The following is a 27,061-nucleotide window of genomic DNA, read 5'->3' on the forward strand; positions in this document are numbered from 1 at the left end:
TATGATTTTGAACCACATTCCTGGTGGTTTTTTAACATTACTGAACACATTTTAAGTACGTTTCTGAATGAATCTGAAGTTGATTTTTGAATGCGTGCGTAGTGTACATGATGTCTCTGTCAGGAGAATCCTCGTTGCATCTAGAAATAAACTTTCTGCAGACAAAAGGGGACGGGGCTATAAGTGCTGAGCGGAGTAAAGCTGAACGAATGAACGCCAATCGCTGTCTGATTATGTGGTTGATTGGGTTGGCGAATGATCAGCGTTGTTGTAATTGGTAGCGAAATCCAAGCTTTTTGCTTGTAGTAAGTCTAATAGGCATTTGGTACTTCGTGAATTATATTCTGTCGTGTTATAAAAATGACCATTTGTGCCAAAACAGTCTCGTTTATTTGGTGTATTGCAAAATTGCTGCAATATTAGAAAGGCCTATTTTGTTTTATCTCGCAGACAGTTACAAAATAGACATAATCAGATCGAGTAACCACACCAATCTTGGGTATTATTTGTATTAACAGGTTTTTCAGTATTAGATAACAACATTTCGATTTTTCATGTAGCAAAACGTTTGTCAAACTTTGATGAGGTAATAGATTCTTTCGCAGAAAGGAAAACATGCCGTGTGAAGCTGTAGCAAGATTAGAGAGAGAAAAAAATGCTAGGAGCTAAGGATTGAAGAAATGTGTAATTTTTTGCTTGTCTCTTGTCTTTATTGGTTTTATGTATCCAGTGACTTGGGGTAAAGGAATGCTGTATGAAGAGGCGTGGCACTGCATTTTGGCACACTTAAGACCAAATAACATGTCTTGTATTTCCTCGAATACATATGTTTTATGTTTCAGAAAGATGTGCGCTACAAGATGAACACATTTTTGAAAATTCAATTTTTTTATTTTTAAGTATTTGCTCGGTTAGCAAATATCGTAGATACGGGGCTGATACGCAGAGGTGCAGAGCAGTCTGAGTTATACTGGGCAGTCTCCACGTGACCAGTTTTTACATTTAGTGATTTTGCTGTTTCCCCTTCGTTTACTCTTACATCAAATGTGGCCGGAAGCTATCAAGTGAATTAAAATACATTGACATAATTACGGAAGGCTAAAATATGGTTTCAGATTTTATTTTATTTCCGCCTTTGTGACACTCGAGCATTAATCAATCGCCTTGCAGAACAATGAAGTTATTTTTGTCTGTTTGCTTAAGAAATTTGACTTTTATTAACCTTTTCCGAAGAGGCAGTCAATGTATTTGAAACGAAAGGTTTAATTCCACAGTACTGGCTAGTTTCAACTGTTCGCTGCATTTCAAGTGCATGTTTTCATCTTTCAGCACATATGGCATTATGCAATAATAAAGAACCAAACATGATATAATACGGTACTGGTGCTCCAAGAAAATTTACATCCCGAAAACCACACTGAAAAGCTTAATATCAGTCCGAGGTCTACTTCATTGGGAATCTAGAAATTCGAATGTGCGTTTTAAGTATGCTCTTTAAATGTGCACAGTTTAGTATGGTTCACGAAATTCCGATGCTCTTTGAGTATCCTCTGATGTTTTGTTTCTTTTATGACATAATGTATGATCTTTCAATGTTTTACACATCGTACAGACGGGCTTCCGATGCCATGGTAGCTGCGCAAGTGCAGTGTTGCCTGTTATCTGCACTCTCTAGCAACTGCTGAAACGAACGTATATTTCTAAACAAGTCACGGGAATATATTGCGAATGGTGGTTTGAAAAGTGTTACTTTCAAAGTAAATATCGTTTTTATGTAAGTTGAACTATGTGCGAGAATGTACCATGAATTTCTTAAATCACAGAGCGTTTGATTCTCATTTAAAAGTCAACTCTTTGATGACAAGCCATTTAGAAGAATTTTGAACCCTTAAGATCACACATTTGTCATTGTAAAAATTTTACTGGCTTATTTGTGTGACATATCTTTAATTGTAACACACGCCAAAGAAGATCAACATTATATGCGAAAGCTTAGTTTCTCTTGCAGCGTATTAATCTTACAGACACAATATTATATGTGAAAGCTTTCTTTTCATGTAGCAACACTATGTATATTAATTTAAACTATTAACTTTCCCTGTTTGTGTGTTCGTGCTAGTTAACATGGATGTTGCTGTTGGCTGACTACATCGATCACGTGTCCTATGCTCTGAATATCCGCTGTCTTCGGCTGGCATACAGAAGCGCATCGCAATTTCGATTTCAATGATTCGGAAAGTAACATGCGGTGATTGGTGGAATTCCAGTGTACACTTTCGTAATACGAAAATATGCAGCGTACATGTTGCTGCACATCAAAGATATTTCCAATATGTCTCTCTTTCCCTGAATTTCGTTTTCTAAAGTGCCGGAAAATTCTACACCCGTGTATAAAACCATAACCATTCAAAGGATTGATAAGTTCAGAGGGAAAATATACTGTCACTTAACATGGGGAAAGTGTTTTTACCCGGAAGAAAGTGTATTTTTAACTGGGAAATCCGGGAATTTATTTTCCTTGTCCACGTATACACCCTGTTTATGAATGACTGTAAGTTGCAGAGGAACTCTGCAGTGCAATCTGAAGTCCATTTATTGAAAGCTACAATCTGTAAACTCTGCCTTGTAAGATATAACTCTATCCGCACAGTATTTGAGCCTTTCCACTTTGAAAATGAGAAGGATTCTACCGTTATCACATGTGGAATATCAGTTTTCTCTGTGACAGAATGAATGCTGTCGATCTTGTGGGGTGGGGGTGGGGGGGGGGGTGCGCTTTATAGAGATTTTTGTATTTAATTTGTTACAGATTAGGTAATACGGAAAAAGAACACACAATTGCAGTTTCGATGTTTATTTAGGGTAGCTAACTTAGCTGACTGGATAGGTAAAATCATTGTTTGTGTTCAAGATGATCTTCAGCCAATTTTAACAGACAGAAAGCTGTTTCATTACCACCTCACCACCAATTGCTTGGTTCCAAATTGTGTGGTTGGTGGGTGGAATATTGTGAATAGTTACATTAAATGTTCATTACTTAAGGAAGTTATATGACTGTCCATTGGTAAGACTTGATGTCACATGGCACTTGTGGAAGTTCATAGCGATTGCTGTTGCCTCTTCCATGTAAACTTTATTTTGGGAATACCTCTGTGTGCCTTCTTCCTACTGACAATTCATTTTCCGCTGCTGTGTCTCTTCATTTTTTCTTAAAGAGGAATCCTTGAAATACTTCTGAAATCTGTTACAGTCATCACATATTTCCCTATTTGGGCAATGGAAAGAAAAATTGCACTCTTGATTGTCAGTCGTCCTATAAAGCTATCCCTTTATTATATTCTGAAAGGTAGCTTTATTTTCCATACAGACTGTTACATGTGCTGTATAAATAATTGAAATATTAAGGCCAGAGTCGAGGTACTTCCTCAATACACCTTTCTCTGGAATGGTGGCTCTCGTACTATGGTATTTTTCTATGCGAACCCTCAAGAAGTCAAACACTCATCACATATTTGATTCGGTTGTTCGGATTTCCTATTTGAACATATATCACTGTTCAATGTCATTAAACTTCCTTGATTTATTCAGAAACATAAGTTTACACATTGCAGTCACATAAGATGAGTCCCAAGTTTGTATAACTTAGTTGTTGTTCTTGTTTCGCTGCTTTCCTTGTTGGCCCCGGCGATGTGCTCTGTAACCTGCTTGTAGTTCCTTTACATGTGGGAGGGTGGGAGGTTGACTTTCCATACTAACTGGCCCAACTGCCATGCTTATATGATTGTTTTTAATTAATTGTTAGAACCTGAGAATGAAGCTGTAATGCTTTAAAACTGGTCATGCAGATAATAAATAAATTCTTGTTACAACTGAAGCAGATGCTTGCTTTGTGAATGTATTACTCAGTTGCAAGATGACCACCTCAAGTCCTTTGTACTTAAGTTTATATTAGATGCCCCCCCCCTCCTCTCTCTCTCTCTCTCTCTCTCTCTCTCTCTCTCTCTCTCTCTCTCTCTCCCTCCCCTCCATCCCCCTCCCCCAGAAAGTCTTTACTTGTTATTGTTAGCCTGCATTTATTGGCACAATGTGCAGATTGAATGACATGGAAGTAGGCTGCAACACAAACTCCTATTGTCTTGTTTGTAATTAAACCTACTTACTCAGTTAACTGTTCTTATATATCATATCTGGCCCACAGAATGCCAGATATTTTATTTTTTTCTTACTTACTTACTTATTGATTTTTCTTTCACTAACAACATCCTTATGAATGTAAGGGGAACTTGTAATGTGATGGGCCTTTCCCTTGCAGGCAAGGCTATGTTGGTTAATGTTACAAGGTCAGGTTAGTTAATTATCCAGACTCTTGGCCCAGCAACTACCAAAAAGACTGCTGTGCCTCTTCAGGGGCCAAATATTAGTCTGGGCTAATACCCTTTCGACTACGTTACCCCTGAAGTACATCTATCTGTCCTGTTGAGGCAGACAAGTTGTAGGGAGCATATTGATTTTATGTGACTGTTTTATATTTTGTCAAGAGGGCAATTCTCTACTGCATTGTCTAACCTCTGGTTTAGATGATAGATTGATGTTTGACAAACACAGTGAAAATTTTAAATCATTTATGATTTCTGACTTCTTGGAGAGAAGTTTGTGAAATGTAGTTGCTTCATCCCATTATTTTATAGATGATCAGCTAGCCACGTTTATTTTACCCCACATCAACCATTAAACTTAATTTCCTAAATACAGCAGAAAATTTATCACGTGACTATATTGACAGCTTCTACTTTGTTTGGTTGTGTGTGACAGTGTCAGTTTATATGAATGAGAATGTAATCAACAGTGACTTCGAAGCCTAAATGTAAAGTTTTAACGGTTTAAATACACGATTCTCTCATAATATTTTAGTAAAACACTTACAATCTCACTATTGAGTCCTTATGTATCAAATCATCCTTGTCATTTTCATCATCAGTGTTGATGCTAATCATCACAGTTTGTGTCATCAAATGGCTTATGTGACACAACCTGTTTATTAACAGCATGGAAAATTCTGGATCTCCTCCTCCCCCCCCCCCCCCCCCCTCCCCCATTTTTCCTCTTTTCTTTATACCTTGTGCATATCTAATGAAGCAAATGTTTTATTTTTCTTTCAGTAGCTGAATGGACAAAGCAAAAGAAGTTAAAATGTCTTGGTCTGCCAATGTATATAGGCTCTGGGTCTCACATGTATAATAATCAGAAATATCGATTTCTTGTGATGGAACGGTATGGAAAAGACTTATGGTCACTGTTCCTGGAGAATAATCGCACATTTCCAATTGCTACGGTGTTGGCAATAGGTTTACAAATTGTAAGTACTGGAAGCATTTTATCACAGTATTAACAAGGTTATCATTTTTTAAATATTTTACATGTTACTCAGTTAATGTCGTCAAAAGAATTTCCATTGAAGGAAAAATTGTGCATAAATATTTTTTTGCGGAATTATATTTGGTTTTTCTTGTACAGACCATTTTCTTGGGAACAGGCAGAGAACTGCGCACATTTTTTTTTATTTTTATCCTTCCTTTTAGTGAGAAATTTGAAAATCATAAACACTGAAAACAAACTTTAGTTTGTGTGTTTTTATGCTACTGGGTGAAACAGTATTGGAAGATGTCTGTTATAGCAAGGGAACTTTTGTGTACAATTTAATTGTTGTAGATGTCAAACATGCAAACAGTTTAATTAGCTATATTTGCACTTGTCACATATTTATATTAACTTCAACTGTGTTCTTTTAAGTTTGTCTTCCAGGAGCCTCTCGTGATTGGAAAAAAATGTAAAATTTTTCACACAAATTAGGACTCACATTTTATGTAGACACGATCTGATCAGAAGTATCTGGACAACCCTTTATAATGCGGAATTGACGTCTAGATGTCACAAGACGTTGACCTCCTAGTATAAAAGGTGGAGAAACAGTAACAGCAGAGCAGTTCAGCCAAGAGAGTTCAGTGACATCGAACACGGACTAGCCATTGGATGCAAATTTAGTAACAGGTCCATCAGAGGCATTTCAGTGCATCTAAAGCTGCCAGTGTTGACTAATAGTGACAAGATTGTGAAGTGGAAACACAGAGGAACGTTCACAACAAACGAAGACCAAGCATCTATCATGTACTGATGGACAGGGACCATTGAGCATTATGGGTTGGTTGTAAAAAAATCGAATGAAATCCAGGGAATGAATGCTCATGAGTTCCTAAGTGCTAACAGCAGTCCCGTTAACACAGTGGCTGTGTGTAGTGAGTCAAAAACAAGGGTGGAAAATGGTCAGGCAGCTCCTCATAAGCCACACATTTCTGTATTCAGTGCTAAGTGATGTTCAAGATGGTGTAAAGAGTGATGCCACTCGACACTTGCTACCTGGAAAAAGTGATTTGGGGTGATTAATTTCGCTATACCCTGTGGCAGTCAGGTGGAGGGGTTTGGGTTTGGTGAATGTCTGGCGAGCATTACCTACTATCATATGTAGTTCAAATTGTGTACTATGGAGGAGGTTGCATTGCAGTATGGGTTGTTATCTTATTTATTTTTTATTTTTGGTTAGCGTGTGTTCCCCTTATTGCCTCTAAATACTGGAGGCTAGTAATGCATTTTACAGCATTGTGTATTGGGTGCAGTTTGGAGAGGATAATTGTATCAGCATGACGGTGCACCATGTCATAAAGCACAGCAGGCTCTCTGAGGCAATGGCTTGTGGACAATAACATTCCTGAAATCGACTGGCCTATTCAAAGTCTCATCCTGAACCCAGTGGAAAAAGTTTGGGATGAGTGAGAATGTTGAGTTTACTCCAGGCTCCATCGTCCAACATCACTGGTTTTGGCTCTTGAAGAGTGCATGCCATTCTTCTGAAGACATTCAGGCATCTTATTGAAAGTTATCCTCAGAATTCAAGCCATTGTAAAGGTGACAGTGAGCATATACTGTATTAATGTTGACTAATAGGTATGCAGATACTTTGTATAAGATAAATACATGCAGGCATATCAACTTTTTAACCATTAATTCATATTATATCCAGTTCTGCTACTTTGTTCTTTATATTTTTGTTGCCTGTAGACTGTGTATGGATCTAGTCTCCTGAACACAGTATTAGCTTCCACAATCTTACTCCATTCTTCATTACGTTTTCTTCTCTTTAGCTTTGTACCAGTCGTCCCTCTCTTCATATTGTGAGTTTAGTATCCCTATTTCCCTTTAAGTACAGGTACAGAAAGCTGGCTAAAGCCTGAAATAAGTTCTGCAGAAATTTTTACGAAGTCTCAGACGGTGTTCAGGAAAGATAGATTAGGCAGAATTGGTGGTGGAGTGTTTGTGTCTGTCAGTAGTGGTTTATATAGTAGTGAAGTCGAAGTAGATACTCCGTGCGAATTGGTATGGGTGAAGGTTATACTTAACAGCCGAACTAAGTTAATAATTGGCTCCTTCTACCGACCCCCAGACTCCGATGATATAGTTGCTGAACAGTTCAGAGAAAATTTGAGTCTCGTAACAAATAAATACCCCACTCATACGGTTATAGTTGATGGGGACTTCAACCTTCCCTCGATATGTTGGCAAAAATACTTGTTCAAAACCGGTGGTAGGCAGAAAACATCTTCCGAGATTGTCCTAAATGCTTTCTCCGAAAATTATTTCGAGCAGTTGGTCCATGAACCCACACAAATTGTATATGGTTGCGAAAACACACTTGACCTCTTACCTACAAACAATCCAGAGGTAATAGAGGGCATCATGACTGATACAGGGATTAGTGATCACGAGGTCGTAGTAGCTAGGCTCAATACCGTTTCTTCCAAATCCACCAGAAACAAACGCAAAATAATTTCATTTAAAAAAGCAGATCAAGTGTCAATAGAAGCCTTCCTAAGAGACAATCTCCTTTCCTTCCGAACTGAATATGCAAATGTAGATGAGATGTGGCTCAAATTCAAAGATATAGTAGCAACAGCAATTGAGAGATTCATACCTCATAAATTGGTAAGAGATGGAACTGATCCCCCATGGTACACAAAACAGGTCCAAATGCTGTTGCAGAGGCAACGGAAAAAGCATGCGAAGTTCAGAAGAACGCGAAATCCCGAAGATTGGCTACAATTTACAGACGCGCGAAATTTGGCACGGACTTCAATGTGAGATGCCTTTAATAGGTTCCACAACGAAACATTGTCTCGAAATTTGGTAGAAAATCCGAAGAAATTCTGGTTGTATGTAAAGTACACAAGCGGCAAGACGCAGTCAATACATTCGCTGCGCAGTGCCGATGGTACTGTTACCGACGACTGTGCTGCTAAAGCGGAGTTGTTGAACGCAGTTTTCCGAAATTCCTTCACCAGGGAAGACGAATGGAATATTCCAGAATTTGAAACACGAACAGCTGCTAGCATGAGTTTCTTAGAAGTAGATACCTTAGGGGTTGCGAAGCAACTCAAATCGCTTGATACGGGCAAGTCTTCAGGTCCAGATTGTATACTAATTAGGTTCCTTTCAGATTACGCTGATACAATAGCTCCCTACTTAGCAGTCGTATACAACCGCTCGCTCACCGATAGATCTGTACCTACAGATTGGAAAATTGCGCAAGTTGCACCAGTGTTTAAGAAGGGTAGTAGGAGTAATCCATCGAACTACAGACCTATATCATTGACGTTGGTTTGCAGTATGGTTCTGGAGCATATACTGTATTCAAACATTATGAATCTCCTCGAAGGGAACGATCTATTGATACATAATCAGCATGGATTCAAAAAACATCGTTCTTGTGCAACGCAGCTAGCTCTTTATTCGCACGAAGTAATGGCCGCTATCGACAGGGGATCTCAAGTTGATTCCGTATTTCTAGATTTCCGGAAAGCTTTTGACACCGTTCCTCACAAGTAACTTGTAATCAAGCTGCAGACCTATGGGGTATCGTCTCAGTTGTGCAACTGGATTCATGATTTCCTGTCAGGAAGGTCGCAGTTCGTAGTAATAGACGGCAAATCATCGAGTAAAACTGAAGTGATATCAGGTGTTCCCAGGGAAGCGTCCTGAGACCTCTGCTGTTCCTGATCTATATAAATGACCTGGGTGACAATCTGAGCAGTTCTCTTAGGTTGTTCGCAGATGATGCTGTAATTTACCATCTAGTAAGGTCATCCGAAGACCATTATCAGTTGCAAAGCGATTTAGAAAAGATTGCTGTATGGTGTGGCAGGTGGCAGTTGATGCTAAATAAAGAAAAGTGTGAGGTGATCCACATGAGTTCCAAAAGAAATCCGTTGGAATTCGATTACTCGATAAACAGTACAATTCTCAAGGCTATCAATTCAACTAAGTACCTGGATGTTAAAATTACGAAAAACTTCAGTTGGAAAGACCACATAGATAATATTGTGGAGAAGGTGAGCCAAAGGTTGCATTTCATTGGCAGGACACTTAGAAGATGCAACAAGTCCACTAAAGAGACAGCTTACACTATACTCATTCGTCCTCTGTTAGAATATTGTTGCGCGGTCTGGGGATCCTTACCAGGTGGGATTGATGGAGGACATTGAAAGGGTGCAAAAAAGGGCAGTTCGTTTTGCATTATCACATAATAGGGGAGAGAGTGTGGCAGATATGATACGTGAGTTGGGATGGAAGTCATTAAAGCAAAGACGTTTTTCGTCACGGCGAGATCTATTTACGAAATTTCAGTCACCAACTTTCTCTTCCGAATGCGAAAATATTTTGTTGAGCCCAACCTACGTAGGTAGGAATGATCATCAAAATAAAATAAGAGAAATCAGAGCTCGAACAGAAAGGTTTAGGTGTTCGTTTTTCCCGCACGCTGTTCGCGAGTGGAATGGTAGAGAGATAGTATGATTGTGGTTCGATGAACCCTCTACCAAGCACTTAAATGTGAATTGCAGAGTAATCATGCAGATGTAGATCACACTGTGCCCATGATTAGCCCTCATTGTTCTCAAACCTGGCAGTAGTTTTTGTGCTAGGCACATTTTTTATTTACTTTCTTCATGTTTGACATATTTCTCATGTACTACTGTCATTTCAGATAGTGTTGTGATTTGCAATAACATATGTAAGCTTTAATGAATACATTTTACAGGAAATCACAAGTAAAGATATTAACATTATTTCAGTGGTTTTAGGATTTCATGCCTCGATGTGTAAAAACAGAACCCTTGTCCATCCATCCGACTGTTAAGAACTGTTTTTCATGATGAACAGGTAGACATATCGAGTTCAAATTTGTCATATACTAGGATCATGGCCCGTTGGCAGTGTGAAAATTTTAAGCTTTTAAGTCAGTGCAGTCAAAAGAAATGACCATTTATGCCACATATTTTAATACTCGAAAACTCATTCGTTGAAGCCTATAGGACACTTCTTGTTGGCCTAGTATCATGAAATTTGGCAAGAAGCAATATTTCACAGTGCAAGTAAAGGAAAAAATCCAAAAATGTTAATTTGTAATTAATCACAAGAAATAAATTCTTCTGTCGTTTGTTATCTGATTTCAGACATGAAATTAAAACATTCTCGAAGGTCTTGAAGTCCCTGGGATCAATATCTTGCCATAATCAATGTCAGTAACAGGCAAAAATTGTCAATATCTTCAATTCTTAGAATGGATAAACTGTCTATATAGGCCGTACATAACTAAATTTGTACGGAACCTTCAGTGTACAAGACCTACCTGGCCATTTTTTTAAAAATATCATAACAAAATCCCTTTAACTCTTTTTGTTGTTGGATACTGCTGGGAGGCTTGTAGGGTGGGTAAAGAACAGTCAGTGGGTGCCCAAACTGGGGGTAGGTTAGAGACATGCAAGTCAACAAAGTCACATCCAATAAAAGACTTGCACCAGGCTATTGAGCAACATTAAATCATCATCATCATCATCATCATCATCAGGAGTGGGTTATGCGGTTCAGGTCTGCAAATTAATGTCATTAATTGAATACAAAATGACTTTATTGATCCAAAATGACGTGTTTTGGCATATGCCATTGTCGGATAAATTTGTTAAAAAGAAAATTACATATAACTACACATGAAAAAAGCAATGGCTACAAAACCATTGTGCACAATTCATGTAGACTTATGAGCGTGAGGCCCATACACTGGTACTGAAGGTAACCAGTTGTCCTGATAGTTAAATGATATTAATGTAACCAACATGAACAGACTGAACAACAATCATGAGCTGTGTACAAAGTAAGTAAATTTTAACACCAGTTGGCATTATGTGAAAGATTATGGGATATTATGTGCCAAAGCTTGGCAAGGCTTCATTATGAATAACAATAATTCACTACAATATTTCAGATTTATAATGGAAAGGGACAGCAATATTCAGAGCAAAAGATTTTTTTTTAAAAAAATGTAGATTGCTTACAAGATGTCATATTGTATCTGGTAATGAAGCAGTAGAATATATATTTTTGCATGCAATAACATTGCTCTGTGGTGTTACAGTTTTTACACAAAGTGCATACCAAAAGTAAAATAGAGAAGTACTTTTTTCAGAGATCTTTTGCTCTGAATATTGTTGTCTCTTTCTGTTATAAATTATTATCTGATGCTGGCATATCGCACAATGTGTCGTTTTGGATCAATAAAATCATTTTGTATTAAGTTACTGACAGCACCTTGCGATCTCCTCAGTTTTCTACAGAACTGTATACTCTGAAGAGTCAAAGAAATTGGTACATCTGCCTAATATCGTGTAGAGCCCCTGCGAGCACACAGAAGCATTGACTTGACTAATGTCTGAAGTAGTGCTGGAGGGAAGTGACACCATTAATCCATCCATAAATCTGTAAGAGTATGAGGAGGCAGAGATCTCTTCTGTACAGCACGTTGCAAGGCATCCCAGATATGCTCAATAATGTTCTTGTCTGGGGAGTTTGGTGGCCAGCAGAAGTGTTTAAACTGAGAAGTGTGTTCCTGGAGCCATTCTGTAGCAATTCTGAATGTATGGGGTGTTGTATTGTCCTTGCGGAACAGTCCAAGTCTGTCGGAATGCATAGTGGACATGAATGGATGCAGGTGATCAGACAGAATGCTTATGTATGTGTCACCTGTCAGTCGTATCAAAACATTTCAGGTGTCCCATATTACTCCAACTGCATATGCCCCACACCATTAGAGAGCTTCCATCCGCTTGAACAGTCCTCTTCTGACATGCTGGGTCCATTTATTCATGAGGTTGTCTCCATGCCCATACACATCTATCCGCTCGATACAATTTGAAACAAGACTCGTCCAACTGGGCAACATGTTTCCAGTCTATCAACAGTCCAATGTCATGTTTATGGAAGCGGGTGAGGTGTAAAGCTTTGTGTCGTACAGTCATCAAGGGTACACGAGTGGACTTTTGCTCCGAAAGCCCATATTGATGATGTTTCATTGAATGGTTCACATGCTGACACTTACTGATGGCTCAGCTTTGAAATCTGTCCCAATTCATGGAAGGGTTGCTCTTCCATCACGTTGAACTATTCTCTTCAGTCATCATTGGTCCCGTTCTTGCAGGATCTTTTTCTGGCCTCAGCGATGTCAGAGATTTGATGTTTTGCCATATTCCTAATATTCACGATACACTCGTGAATGGTCTTACAAGAAAATCCCATGTCATCGCTACCTCGGAGATGCTGTGTCCCATCACTCATTCGCTGACCATAACACCAGGTTCAGACTCACTTAAATCATGATAACCTGCCATTATAGCAGCAGAAACCGATCTAGCAACTGTGCCAGTCGCCTGTTGTCGTATATAGGCATTGCCAACCCCAGCATTGTATTCTGCCTGTTAACACCTCTCTGTATTTGAATGTGTGTGCCTATACCAGTTTCTTTGGTGCTTTGGTGTATACGGTACCATGATCGCTTTGCTCCTGTGTGACTTTGTCACTATGTGTAAAAAATGCATGTTGTCATACTGTTTCGCAGTGTTTTAGACAAATTTATTTTGGAGTTACTGTTTCATTTGTTAAAACTAATATTCATTGTAAGCTAATCACTATAAATGAATAATTCATTTAAATTTTCTAATTGATTATAATTGTGATGATTGATGATATGTTTTAAGAATCCTCACACACATTCCTGCAATTGGCATCAGCACCCACTGTGTTATCTTACCCTTCTGAACTAACTGGCTTAAAAAATATTCAGTTCTTACAAGGGGCGTTTGAAAAGTCCATGCAAAGTCCGAGAGATGGCATCACCGGCACGTATTGAGGTCATGTTTAGTTAGTAGCATGTTTGGAAAGAACACACACCAAGTTTCAGCCATATTGGTCTATCTCATTGTGCTTGGCATTCGTGTGAATCAAGGAAGTCAAGGTATTGTCAAAAAATGGACAACAAAGAATTTCGTGTGGTGATTAAAACATTACTTTATGAAAGGCAAAATGCCTCAGGAGACAAAAGAGAAGTTTGGTAAACATTACGGTGACTCTGCACCTTCGATTAAAACCGTTTATAAGTATTTTGAAAATTTTCAGAGTGGCTGTATGGGCACAAGTGATGCTGAACATTCTGGATGCCCTGTGGAGGTTATGACTCTAGAAATCATTGATAAAATCCATGATGTGCTAAGGATGATAGAAGAGTTAAGGCGCGTGGGATTGCTAGTGCTGTGGGCATCTCGAATGAATGGGTACATAATATTTTGCATTAACATATGGACATGAGAAAGCTATCCGCAAGATTGGTTCCACAATTGCTCACTCTTGACCAAAAACGGAATCGTGTGAAGTGTTGCAAGGATGGTTTGCAGCTGTTAAGGAAGAATCTACAGGACTTTAAGTGTCGTTTCGTCACTGTGGATGAAACATGGATACATTACTATACTCCTGAGACCAAAGAACAGTCTAAACAGTGGGTTACCAAGGAAGAATCTGCACGAAAAAAGGCGAAGACCATTCCTTCGGCCGGAAAGGTTATGGCGACTGTCTTTTGGGATTTGCAAGGTATAATCCTCATCGACTATTTGGAAAAGGGTAAAACTATTACAGGTGCATATTATTCATCGTTATTGGACCGTTTGAAAACCGAGCTGCAAGAACAACGCCGGTGATTAGACCACAAAAAAATCCTTTTCCATCACAACAATGCATCAGCACACACCTCAGCATTTGTGGTCGCAAAATTAATGGAAATAGGAATCCAGCTCGTTTTACATCCCCCCTATTCTCCAGACTTGGCTCCCATGGACTACCATTTGTTCCATAATTTGAAGAAATGACTGGCAAGACAAAGATTTTATTCAAAAGAGGTGGTGATGGTAGCAGCTAATAGCTATTTTGCGGACTTGGACAGTTCATATTATTTGGAAGGTATAAACAAATTAGAACAGCGTTGGTCGAAGTGTGTAAGTCTAAAAGGAGGCTATGTCGAAAAATAAAAAAGGTTTACCCCAAACTCACAAGTATTTTTTATTTTTGCACAGACTTTTCAAACGCCCATCGTATCTAATTCTAGCTGAGTACTATTAGATCACATTCAGTTAGATTAATTGTATCAAAAATTCAAACATTGATCTCAAAGTTGGTGCAACTTGACACTAGATACTCTATCAAAACATTTTTAAAAACCTTCATTTAAATATTTTCTTGGCAATAACATTTTGAAATTCATGTTGAGTTTCTTCTTCCACCATGGCTCAGAAATACTTATAATAGAATTTTTGTATTTATGAAAATAGCATATATTGATCTACGTAAGTTATATATTTTATTTTATTTCAAATAAAGTAACAATTTCGTGGAAGTAATTCACTAGCCTCCTTTACGATAAGACATCGTAATTCTGAAATTCCTATTACAGAAACACGTATCAGTTCATTATAATACATACACTGAGGTGACAACAGTCATGGGTTAGTGATACTTAAATATACAAACAGCATTAGTATTGATGCACGGGGTACAAAAGGACAGTGCATTGGCTGATGTGCCATAGGTACTCAAGTGTTTTATGTGAAAAGGTTTCCAACTTGATTATGGCTGCACAATGGAATTAACAGACTTTTAATGCAGAACAATAGTTGGTTAGATGCATGGGACATTCTGTGTCAGAAATCATTGGGGAATTCAACATTCCAAGATCCACAGCGTCAAGAGTGTGCTGAGAATACCAAATTTCAGGTATTACCTCTCACCACAGTGATCGATGGCCTTCACTTGTCAATTGAAAACAGTAGCGTTTACATAGAGTTGTCAGTGCCAACAGACAAGTAACACTGTGTGAAATAGCAGCAGAAATCAATGTGGAACATACAACGAATCTATCCATTAGGACAGTGCAGCAAAATTTGGGATTAATGGGCTATGGCAGCAGACGACTGATGCAAGTGCCTTTGCTAACAGCAGGACATCACCTGCAGCATCTCTGTTGCTCAGTCGGATGAGTTCCGATTTTCTTTGGTAAGAGCTGGTGTTAGAATTCGAGCGTGGTGTAGACCCCCACCAAGTCATGTGCCCAAGTTGTCAATAAGACACTGTGCAAGTTGGTGTTGTGTCTGTAACGGTGTGGGCTGTGTTTACATGGAATGGATTGGGACCTCTGGTCCAATTGAAACCATCATTCACTGGAAATTGTTATGTTTGGCTACTTCGGAGATCATTTGCAGTTATTTATGGAGCTCATGTTACCAAACAACTGTGTCATGTCATCGGACCACAATTGTTTGCAGTTGGTTTGAAGAACATTCTGGACAATTTGAGCAAATGATTTGGCCACCCAAATTGCTCAGTGTGAATCCCATCAAACATTTATGGGACATAATCTAGAGGTCAGTTTGTCCACAATATCCTGCACCGGCAACACTCTCGCAATTATGGATGGCTATAAGGTGGCATGGCTCAGTATTTGTGCAGGGGATGTCAAACAACGTGTTGAGTCCATCCCACATCCCACGTGATGTTGGTACACTGTGTGTACAAAAGGAGGCCTGACACAATATTAGGAGGTATCCCATAACTTTTGTCACCTCAGTGTAATACTTTGTGAAATATTTTCTTTCCTTTCCTTATCTTTTTTTAAATTAAAGAATACATTTTTGTAACTGTGAGTGACGTCATGGATCTGTCATTGCTATGATGTAATTTTTGAGCAAGGTATACCATTTTTCCGTATGAGATATTTTGATTGAACTCTGTTTCCTGTGATTAAAAGTTATTTAATAGATGTCGACATCACTTTTTAAAAAATAACTGCATATGAGCTCTAGTTATCAAACCCTCACATAATTAACAGCTCCATAAACAAACTCTCTCTCTCTCTCTCTCTCTGTGTGTGTGTGTGTGTGTGTGTGTGTGTGTGTGTGTGTGTGTGTGTCCACTTAACATTTCGCTCAAATGTGCATGCCTTACAAAGTATTATCAATACTTAATCTGGCATGACAATAATTTAATGTTTCATAGGTAAACTTCATAGCATAGCAGTTAGTCTGAGAGCTTTTTTAGTAACTGCCCTATCAGAGACTGAGTGGATGGCACAGTGGCTATCTGATTACCTGGACTCACATTAAGCAGGTGGCAATTCAAATCCCTTTCCAGCCATCCAGGCTTAGTCTCTCTTTAGTTTCCATAAATTAAATAAGGCAAATGCTGGGATGTGATATTAAACTATAATCTATATTCCTTTTTTGGTTGCTGAGTGCTATGATTACCACAAATGAATTTCTTAATAACATGTCGATGTTTTATAGACAGAATTTTATTTCTAGATGACACTTTGTTGATAATAATTTATCAGTACTTATGCCTTTCATACACAAAGCTTAAAAAAATTGAACAATTTCTGAAATGAAATATTTGGTCGGTGCTTCAGTTCATAGTGTTTTTCCATAAGTTTAATAAACACAACAGATACACATAATGGAGACATTATTCCATGACTGTAGAAATCACATGGTTTTGAGGTGAAGAACTTGTCAAGCAATGTTCAGAGTGCAATTTGATAATGGAAAGGAAATTCCTTCAAATTTGTTGGATAGAGAACAGAAAAGGTAAAAATCTATGGAGGCAGGATTAGATGAATAAGGTGGGTGTGGAATGACTTTCCAAACCAATTCCTGTATAGTGCTTTCAGTCAGTCTAGCAGACTGCGGGTGGACACTATAATGGATTAGCGTCACTTCACGTAGCCTTCCTGGTTGTTGTTGTTCTTGTATTGCATCTGCAAGACATCTTGATTGTTAACAATAAATGTCAGCAGTGATAGTTACACCTCGGGGTATCAATTAATACTACACAACACTGTTGCTGTTCGACCAGAGATATAACATTATATTTTGTGGATTTGAGTGGGTCTTTGTATGGGGAATTGGTGCTTTGTTTGGGCTCAACCATTCCTTTATTTTCCTTATTTTAGCATAATGACATAATTTCTCATCACTTATAATGATACAGAATACAAGTGTTCAGAGTTGTTCACGAGCCAGATGGTGACAAGAAAGCAGAGATTCACATATGCTGATTTTTTTGAATTTTTGGCTTAGAGCGTGTGCTACCCATTAACCCTATTTTTGAACCTTCCCCATTGCATACAAATGTCGCACAATGGTGAAATGATCACATTTGCTAGTTCTTGAGTGCACTGAGATGGATCATTGTGAATTGATGTGTTTAAACAATCTGCATCAAACCCCGAAGGTCTTTCTGAATGTGGAGAGTCACTGATGTTAAAACGATCCTCCTTAAAACAAAGAAACCATTTTTTTGGCATGCTCTGTCCAGTGGCATTATCCCCACATGCAGCGCAAATGTTTCTGGCTGCCTCTGCTGCTGTTACCCCTCTATTGAACTCAAACAGAAGAATATATTGGAAATGTTCTGATTTCTTCACTTGGCACTCCATTTTATAGTGTCCACAGCTCCATTCCCTATCTCCAAATGACAAATTGACAGTATGTAAACTCATATAGCAACAGTGAACTACAAATAAAAAATCAGCCAATAAATAAACCCATAGCAACCAGAATACCAACATGCAATACAAAAATGTTATGAACGTATGCACCAACCTGATAACAAGAAAATAAAGTAAACAAAAATGGATGTGGAAAAGCATATTATCTGAGGTCTGAACATTTGTTCATTTGAGGTGCTTAGTGTGATGATATCTGCCCTTCAGCATAAGGAATTGCGTAATCTTTGAATTTAATCAAGATGTCTTTATATGTGCTAGCATGCATGAAGGACACTATCTAGTATAAAGTTTGCATGCCATTGACTGAAGTGCTGTAAACCAGTTCTTCCAAGTGGTCTGTAATCAAAGCATAGAAGATTGAGATCTGCAAAGTGAGGCTAAGTGTGTATCTCCCTGACCAATCCATTAGTCCTGATAATAAATACCATTTAATTTCTGTGATAGCTCGTATGTCCCTATTAAGCTATCACAAGGAACACTTGCCCATTCATTGTCTGAGAAATATTGCTGATGTCCTCTCTTAGCAGTTGCACAGAGATTTTCATCAGCTCACACATGATGATCAAAATCTACTGTGAATCCTCCATTTTCAGTAAATAAAATCTTAAATGGAAGTAGCGAATTGTGCACCAGGGTGGCCATTCTTCTGGAAAACCTGGAATTCTCGAGAAATTACATTTTATCTGGAAAAATCAGGAAAATCCCAGGGAATTTCAGGAAATTCATAAAATTTCAGGTAATTTTGTGTTTTTAACATAGCATTGGAATTGAGTTTTATAAATCACAAGCTTTTAAATACTTACTATTTCAAAGTGTATTAATTATGTGAGTATTATTCTGTGCAGGGTGTATACGGCCCGGGAGATCCGGGAAAAACCCGGGAATTTTTTCATCCGGGACAAATCCGGGAAAAACCCGGGAATTTTTTAGAATTCCGGGATTTTTCATTGTTTTAGATTTCAGTTAATTTTGTAGGTTTGACGTGTAAGATCAGATACGCTGACAAAGAACTTTAGTCCACTACTGCTGAATAATACTGCAGCAATGAAACATAAATCAGAGAATAACACCAAAATAAAAGTTTTGTTGGATAGAAAATGGGTAATTTACACAATGCACAGACCAGTTTGCCGACACCGAAAAGTGTCAAAGGCTTTAGATCGAAGATTATGCAGTACGTCCGTAACAACTAACGTGCATTCGATGTGCGTGACGTCACAATTGTTTAAATTTCTAACAGATCACCAGAAAATATTACGAATAGTGGCTTGAGATGCGTTACTTTCAAAGTAAATTTCCATGCAAGATGATTTATGTTAAGTATGAGAATGTGCAGTGAATTTCTTAAATCACAGGGCGTTCTAACTCTCATTCAAAACGTAACACTTTGAGGATCAGCCATTTGAAAACTGTCGGGTCCAGAAGATAAGTCATTTATGCCGCTATTTAAAATTTTACCGGTACATTTGTATTTGATATGACTTAACATGTAACACACGCTAAAAAAGACCGAGCTTGAGGTTAGTTTTCATATTTAATGTTGTTCTTTCATAGATAAAAAATTATGCAATCGATGCCAAAAAGTGTAATTGACCTTCAAAAAAATGTGCATAATGTGTTACTGAGCAATGTCACAAGTCTCTTCATGCCAGAACGCTTCGACTTTTCTACGCAACTGATAATCATTTTGGCACGATTTTAATTGCCAAATTAGAGCCTGTTAGTAGGCCTACGGACTTCCTATCATTGTAGGACTAATAACAGTGGATGCCAATAGATGATTCAATTCTCGTTCGTACATACGCATCTGATTACGAGTTAATTGGTGTAGAAACGCACTTTGCTGAGTTGAGCGAGCTCGGCGTAACTTCGTAACGTACGCGCCGCGGCCTGTCTTTCTCATAGGCCTCGTGCTCTGAATAACTGCCGTCATCCGCTAGCGAGGTACGTGACATGAGCTATGACTGGCTGACAAAAGTTCATCGCTCAACGCAATCTCTATTTTAGAGTTTCGGAAGCTACCGTGCTGTAATTTTTGGAATTTGTGTAAATACTTTCGCAATACGAAAATAATTGTCTCGCATCAAACAACTTTCCAAACGCATTGTTTATCCAGAATTTCGTTTCCTAAAGTGGTGGGACGTCCTCCGCCGGTATAAGACCTTTACGATTCAAAGGACTGATACGTTTTATAGCTCCGAGGGAAAGTATACTGTTACTTAACCCGGATGTATTTTCACCAGCTTTATACGCAATTTCATTCATCCGGGAGAAATTGTGTTTTTAACCGGGAAATCCGGGAAAAATCCGGGAATTTTTTTTTCTTGTCCACGTAGACACCCTGTCTGTGTAAATTATCAATGTTTAAAAACTGTGGTTTGCCCGGTGGAGAGGAAACAGGAGTCATTATTGTGGTATTCTGCCTCTCCCCTTACCCTTCCACCCCCCCCCTTTCCCTGCTCACTATTCATTTCCATTAATTTATCAGGAGCTTCTTGACACCGTCTTCCTGCTCGCACCTTGAATTCTCAGGGATTCTCCCCCCCCCCCTCCCCCCCTCCCTCCCAAGTTTGAATAGCCACTTTATGGACCACACTTGAGATATTGAACAGAACTGTTATCAATGGATGTGTGGATGGATATGTGTGTGTGTGCGCGCGAGTGTATACCCGTCCTTTTTTCCCCCTAAGGTAAGTCTTTCCGCTCCTGGGACTGGAATGACTCCTTACCCTCTCCCTTAAAACCCACATCCTTTCGTCTTTCCCTCTCCTTCCCTCTTTCCTGATGAGGCAACAGTTTGTTGCGAAAGCTTGAATTTTGTGTGTATGTTTGTGTTCGTTTGTGTGTCTGTCGACCTGCCAGCACTTTCATTTGGTAAGTCACATCATCTTTGTTTATATATATATATATATATATATATATATATATATATATATATATATATATATATATATATACAGTGTCTGTATATGTGTGGATGGATATGTGTGTGTGTGCGAGTGTATACCCGTCCTTTTTTCCCCTTAAGGTAAGTCTTTCCGCTCCCGGGACTGGAATGACTCCTTACCCTCTCCCTTAAAACCCACATCCTTTCGTCTTTCCCTCTCCTTCCCTCTTTCCTGATGAGGCAACAGTTTGTTGCGAAAGCTTGAATTTTGTGTGTATGTTTGTGTTCGTTTGTGTGTCTGTCTTCCTGCCAGCACTTTCATTTGGTAAGTCACATCGTCTTTGTTTTTAGGTATATTTTTCCTTCGTGGAATGTTTCCTTCTATTATAACTATATAATCTCCCTCCCCCCCTCCCACCCCCTCCATATTATAAAAATTGTGCAGGTGGGTGTGCATGTCAGTCCTCCTAAACCACTGGACGGATTTCAACCTAACTTCAAACTTGTTTCTTGTATCTCTTACTGTGGGGGTGAGAACAACGTACCTGTCGTACTTCAGGAGAGAGGATGTCATAAACAATGAGATGCTTGAAAAACTGCTGCATCATACATGATTTTTAACTTCATTACTTCTGTATTACCAACTATTCACAGTAAATTTCATGGGCAGTATCCACATATGCTACTAAATGCACCAACGAAAGTATTGCTACTTTGTTACTAACTCTATGTGCAGCACAGTTTGCAGACAGTATCCACTTATGCCACCAAATATACTTACAAAATTATATCATTATATGACACATAAATCGGAAGATACGATGTCACAAACACTGAGTGCATGAAAAACTGCTGCATCCTGCGTGTCTTTTAAATTTATTACTTCTTTGCTACTAACTCTATTGGTAACCTATTTCATATATAGTATCCACACATCGTGCTGAAATGACTATACAAATGTATCATTGTATGACACACAGTTCAAGAGAGACATCATAAACATTGAGCACATGAAAAAATGCTGCATTGTGCATGAATTTTAATAGATTTGTTCTGTCATCCTAGGACACTCCCACAATTGAGTCAACTTCATGAAAATCCATGAAACCTGGCAGTGCTTTTAACAGCTTTCAGCTGCAAAATGAAAATGGCTGTTAGTCGAAAAGCAATAGCCATCTATAGAGCTGTGAAGACACATTGCCATAGATGCGTTTACAGAATTGCATTGTAGGCATGGGAAGCAGCTGCACTTATACATTTGTACATTGTATGTGTTACTTTGTATGACTTTTTCATAATTTCAGAGACATTTTCACAAATATATAAAAATGATTTTTCTCTTTTATTTATTTTTTGCTATTACACTACTAACAGCAAACTTCAAGAGTATCAGTGCTGTGGGGTTTATAATCTCCTGGCTCCCATAGGAGCGGAGCTTTGGGCAAGAAGCTTTTCCAGCCCCTAGTATTTAGGCTTCTCTGCATGACAGGTATTTAAGTTGAAGTATTATTGGAGTGCCTTATCGATGTGCTTTTCAGGTCAGCCTACAGTTCAGACACACAAAAAGTTTTTCAAGCCATTGATGTGTAGGCTGCCCTGGTCAACAAGCGTTTTGTGGGAGTAGTATCAGCCTCCTTTATCAGTCTGTTCTGCAGGGTCTACACATGATGGTGTACATGTCTTGGGCGGAGGTTGAGATGGACAGAGAGAGGATGAGGTGGAAATGGCTAGAGAGAGGAAGAGGAGGAGAAATTCAGGAGCCAGGGGAAATTTTTAAAGGAGTAGTGAGCAGGTGGAAATCGAATAGGAGAAATGAAGTGTGGACAGAGGGAGGTGAGGAGGATATGGTCGGAGAGAGGGGTAGGAGGAGATGGACAAAGAGGAGGAGGAGGAGGAGGAGGAGGAGATGGAGAAACAGAGAATGGTGAGGAGGATGAGATAGACAGAGAGACAGGAGTAGGAAGAGGAGGACACAGAAGGCACAGGAGGTGGTAAACAGAAAACTGTGAATAGAGAGATGGGGGTGGAGGAGATGGGTGCAAGATATGTCCTGAAAGGGTATGCGAGCGAACCTGTGGGGAAAAGGTTAGGGGGAGAGAGAGAGAGAGAGAGAGAGAGAGAGAGAGAGATTGCCTAAGTACCACGTACGAGGTTCAGAGGTGCATTCAAGTTCTAAGGCCTCCGATTTTTTTTCTACGGACTGGAAAGAGATAGAAACATGCGCATTGTTTTAGAATGAGGCTGTGTTCATTGTCAATATGTCCCAGAGATGGCAGCACCGTACGGCAGATGGAATTTTACTGCCAGCGGCGAGAATGAGAACTGTTTTAAATACTTAAAATGGCGACGTTTTCCTTACTTGAACAGCGTGCAATCATTCGTTTTCTGAATTTGCGTGGTGTGAAACCAATTGAAATTCATCGGCAGTTGAAGGAGACATGTGGTGATGGAGTTATGGATGTGCCGAAAGTGCGTTCGTGGGTGCGACAGTTTAATGAAGGCAGAACATTGTGTGACAAACCGAAACAACCTCGAGCTCGCACAAGCCAGTCTGACGACATGATCGAGGAAGTGGAGAGAATTGTTTGGGGGATCGCCAAATGACTGTTGAACAGATCGCCTCCAGAGTTGGCATTTCTGTGGGTTCTGTGCACACAATCCTGCATGACGACCTGAAAATGCGAAAAGTGTCATCCAGGTGGGTGCCACGAATGCTGACGGACGACCACATGGCTGCCCGCGTGGCATGTTGCCAAGCAATGTTGACGCGCAACAACAGCATGAATGGGACTTTCTTTTCGTCGGTTGTGACAATGGATGAGACGTGGATGCCATTTTTCAATCCAGAAACAAAGTGCCAGTCAGCTCAATGGAAGCACACAGATTCACTGCCACCAAAAAAATTTCGGGTAACCGCCAGTGCTGAAAAAATGATGTGTCCATGTTCTGGGACAGCGACGGCGTAATCCTTACCCATTGCATTCCAAAGAGCACTACGGTAACAGGTGCATCCTATGAAAATGTTTTGAAGAACAAATTCCTTCCTGCACTGCAACAAAAACGTCCGGGAAGGGCTGCGCGTGTGCTGTTTCACCAAGACAACGCACCCGCACATCGAGCTAACATTACGCAACAGTTTCTTCGTGATAACAACTTTGAAGTGATTCCTCATGCTCCCTACTCACCTGACCTGGCTCCTAGTGACTTTTGGCTTTTTCCAACAATGAAAGACACTCTCCGTGGCCGCACATTCACCAGCCGTGCTGCTATTGCCTCAGCGATTTTCCAGTGGTCAAAACAGACTCCTAAAGAAGTCTTCGCCACTGCCATGGAATCATGGCGTCAGCGTTGTGAAAAATGTGTACGTCTGCAGGGCGATTACGTCGAGAAGTAACGCCGGTTTCATCGATTTCGGGTGAGTAGTTAATTAGAAAAAAAAAATCGGAGGCCTTAGAACTTGAATGCACCTCGTATGTTTTTGACACGAGTTGCACCTGCCTCCATCTCTATGTTCACCTCTCTCTCTCTCTCTCTCTCTCTCTCTCTCTCTCTCTCTCTCTCCCCCCCCCCATTTTGTCCCCTCCTATCTCTCTCTCTCTCTCTCTCTCTCTCTCTCTCCCCCCCCCCTCCCCTCCCCCACTTCGTCCCCTCCTATCTCTGTCCATCTTCTCCTCACCCCTCTTCCTTTTCCAACTGCCCACTACACCATTACACCTCCCACCTGTCTCCTGCGCATTCACTCCTCCCTTTTTCTGTCCATCTCTTCCTCCTTTTCCTCTCTCTGTCCAGCTCCACCACCTCTCTTTCCACCTCCAAATTCTCTCTCTCTCTCTCTCTCTCTCTCTCTCTCTCTCTCTCTCTCTCTCTCTCTCTCTCTCTCTCTCTTCCCCCCCCCCCCCATTTTGTCCCCTCCTGTCTCTCTCTCTCTCTCTCTCTCTCTCTCTCTCTCTCTCTCTCTCTCCTCTCTTTGCCGCCCACCCCCTCTCCTGCTCCCTCACTCCCTTTCCATCCTCTCCTGCCCTCACTCCCTGTCCATCCTCTCGTGCTCCTTCACTCCCTGTCCATCCTCTCGTTCTCCCTCCCTCTGTACATCTCATCCTTCCCGCCCAGCCATGCCCGTTCACATGTATATCCCCTGCAAAGAAGGTCAATAATGCAGACCGCTACTACTCCCACAAAAAGCCTGCCACACAGAGCAGTCTTCACACCAGAGGCTTGAAAACAGTTTTTTGCCCCTGACATACAGGCTGCCATGCAAAGCAACTCGATACTGCAACAGTAAGCCTGTCAGGGAGGCAGCCTACAAATCTGACGCTGGAAACCATTTCTTACCCCCGATGTGTAGTGTACCCAGCAAATCAGATTGCTAAGGCAGTCCGATACTATTCCCAAACAATACTTCTGCCATGCAGGCCAGTCTGTATGGTAGGGGCTGGGAAAAACAAAAAATTAAAAAAATAAACCAGGCATTTTGGCTCTACCCTCTCTTAAAGAAGCTAAGTGATTATAAAATCAACAGTGCTAATACTTGTGAAGTTTGCTGTTTGTGCATGAAATTTTGTTGAAATCGATCCAGGGGTTTGGGAGGAGATCCTGAACATACATATATACATACAGTGTTATTAATATATGTTAAACTTATGGACTTGATGGTGTGATTAAGTTACTGTTTTTACAAAAGTAGTGGGCTCTCGAAATCCATTGTAGGAACCCAAATTTTAGTCTTTCAGAGTTTCTGTAAATCAGGCCAGACACGCCAGACAAGTGCCAGGATAGTTGCTGTAATGAGGCTGCGATTGATTTGTCTTCTCACCCTTGCCCAAAAGGGCTTTTGTTTCCCTCTAATGATGTCAACTTCATTGTGATAGTAAACAATGGGAAGTTCAGGATGGAATAACAACAGTATGAAAAGGATAGGTTGAGACTCACCATTTGGAAGAGCCATTGAGTTGCAGACAGGTATAATGTCAAAGACTGCTGAACATTTAAGCTTTCAGCCAAAAAATCTTTATTCCAAAATAGAGAGAATAAGAGAGAGAGAGAGAGTGCGCGCCCGCGCGCGCGCACACACTTTCTATCCTGCAACACACCTGCTATTCTTTTCCTCTTCTGTACTTCTCTCCCTTTCACTGTTCCCACCCACACCATGCACAGCCTCCAGACTCTGCAGCTAGCAACCCATCCTGTCCTCAACATGCTCCTGCACATTCCTATCTCCCCCTCCCCCCCCCCCCCATCCCATGCCTGTTCCTTATACCCACCACCCACACACCAACTGATTGCTGCTCATGTCAGACGCAGTCAGGTCGCAGTGCCCCTCTCTGTGTGTGTGTGTGTGTGTGTGTGTGTGTGTGTGTGTGTGTGTGTGTGTGTGCGTGTGCGTGTGCGTGTGCGTGGGGGGGGGGGGGGGGGAGACTGACTTGTCCGTAAGTTTAAATGTTTAGTTGTCTTTTTCATTACATTTGTCTGCAGCTCAGTGCCTCCTATATGTGGTGAGTAGCAACATATCCTTTTCATATTATTGACATTGTTGTATTAAATTTTGTTCTTTCTCCCTGATGTTATTGTTACTGTGAAAGTGTAGAATAGACCAAAGGATTAAGATTACTTTGCATGAGAAAAATGCACCTTATGCTGCAGACATTGTTCACGAGTAAGGATTGCTCTACTTACACACTCCTATCACTCCATGTATGGGTCATTGAACTTGTAGATTAACTAAAAGACACCCTACCAGAGACAGCCAACTCACTTGATCATGATCAAGTTTCTGTGGTTAGTTTTGAAACAAAAGTTTTCATAGATTTTATTCCTTCTGTTTGACAAAACAGACTAATGCACTGGGCATTGAACGAAAGTCAATTCATGCATAATATACACCTGTACTGCTGCTGCACGACAGATCACTAGATGTGAAATATTGTAATTATATCCATCTGTATGATGTCATTACATTAAAGTGCAACGAAACAGGATTTGCTGTGTGTAAAACTTAAGTGCTATGCTCAGAGTAAAATACAGTTTTGTATTTTCTATCTTTGCTATAGACCAACAGTGAGGATTATTATTATGATAAAGCCTATTGCAGTTAAATTGTTTATGTGGCTAATCTGGTTTTGATTAAAGTCACCTATTAAGGTCTAGCCATAGATTGTTATTTGAGTGCAGTTGAAATAAACCTTTAGTGTAAA

The 27,061-nt window shown here is 39.8% G+C and overlaps 1 protein-coding gene across 1 annotated transcript in view; it reads left to right on the forward strand.

Annotated features, from left to right (window-relative positions):
- Positions 1-27,061, forward strand: part of LOC126177238 (nucleosomal histone kinase 1) — a 236,911-nt gene that overhangs the window by 117,505 nt on the left and 92,345 nt on the right. Inside the window, exon 5 of the mRNA XM_049924440.1 lies at positions 5,160-5,356. Coding sequence (XP_049780397.1) covers positions 5,160-5,356 — 197 coding nt within the window. The remainder of the gene's footprint in view (positions 1-5,159; positions 5,357-27,061) is intronic.

This window comes from Schistocerca cancellata, chromosome 1, assembly GCF_023864275.1.
Source record: "Schistocerca cancellata isolate TAMUIC-IGC-003103 chromosome 1, iqSchCanc2.1, whole genome shotgun sequence".
NCBI classification, from domain to species: domain Eukaryota; kingdom Metazoa; phylum Arthropoda; class Insecta; order Orthoptera; family Acrididae; genus Schistocerca; species Schistocerca cancellata.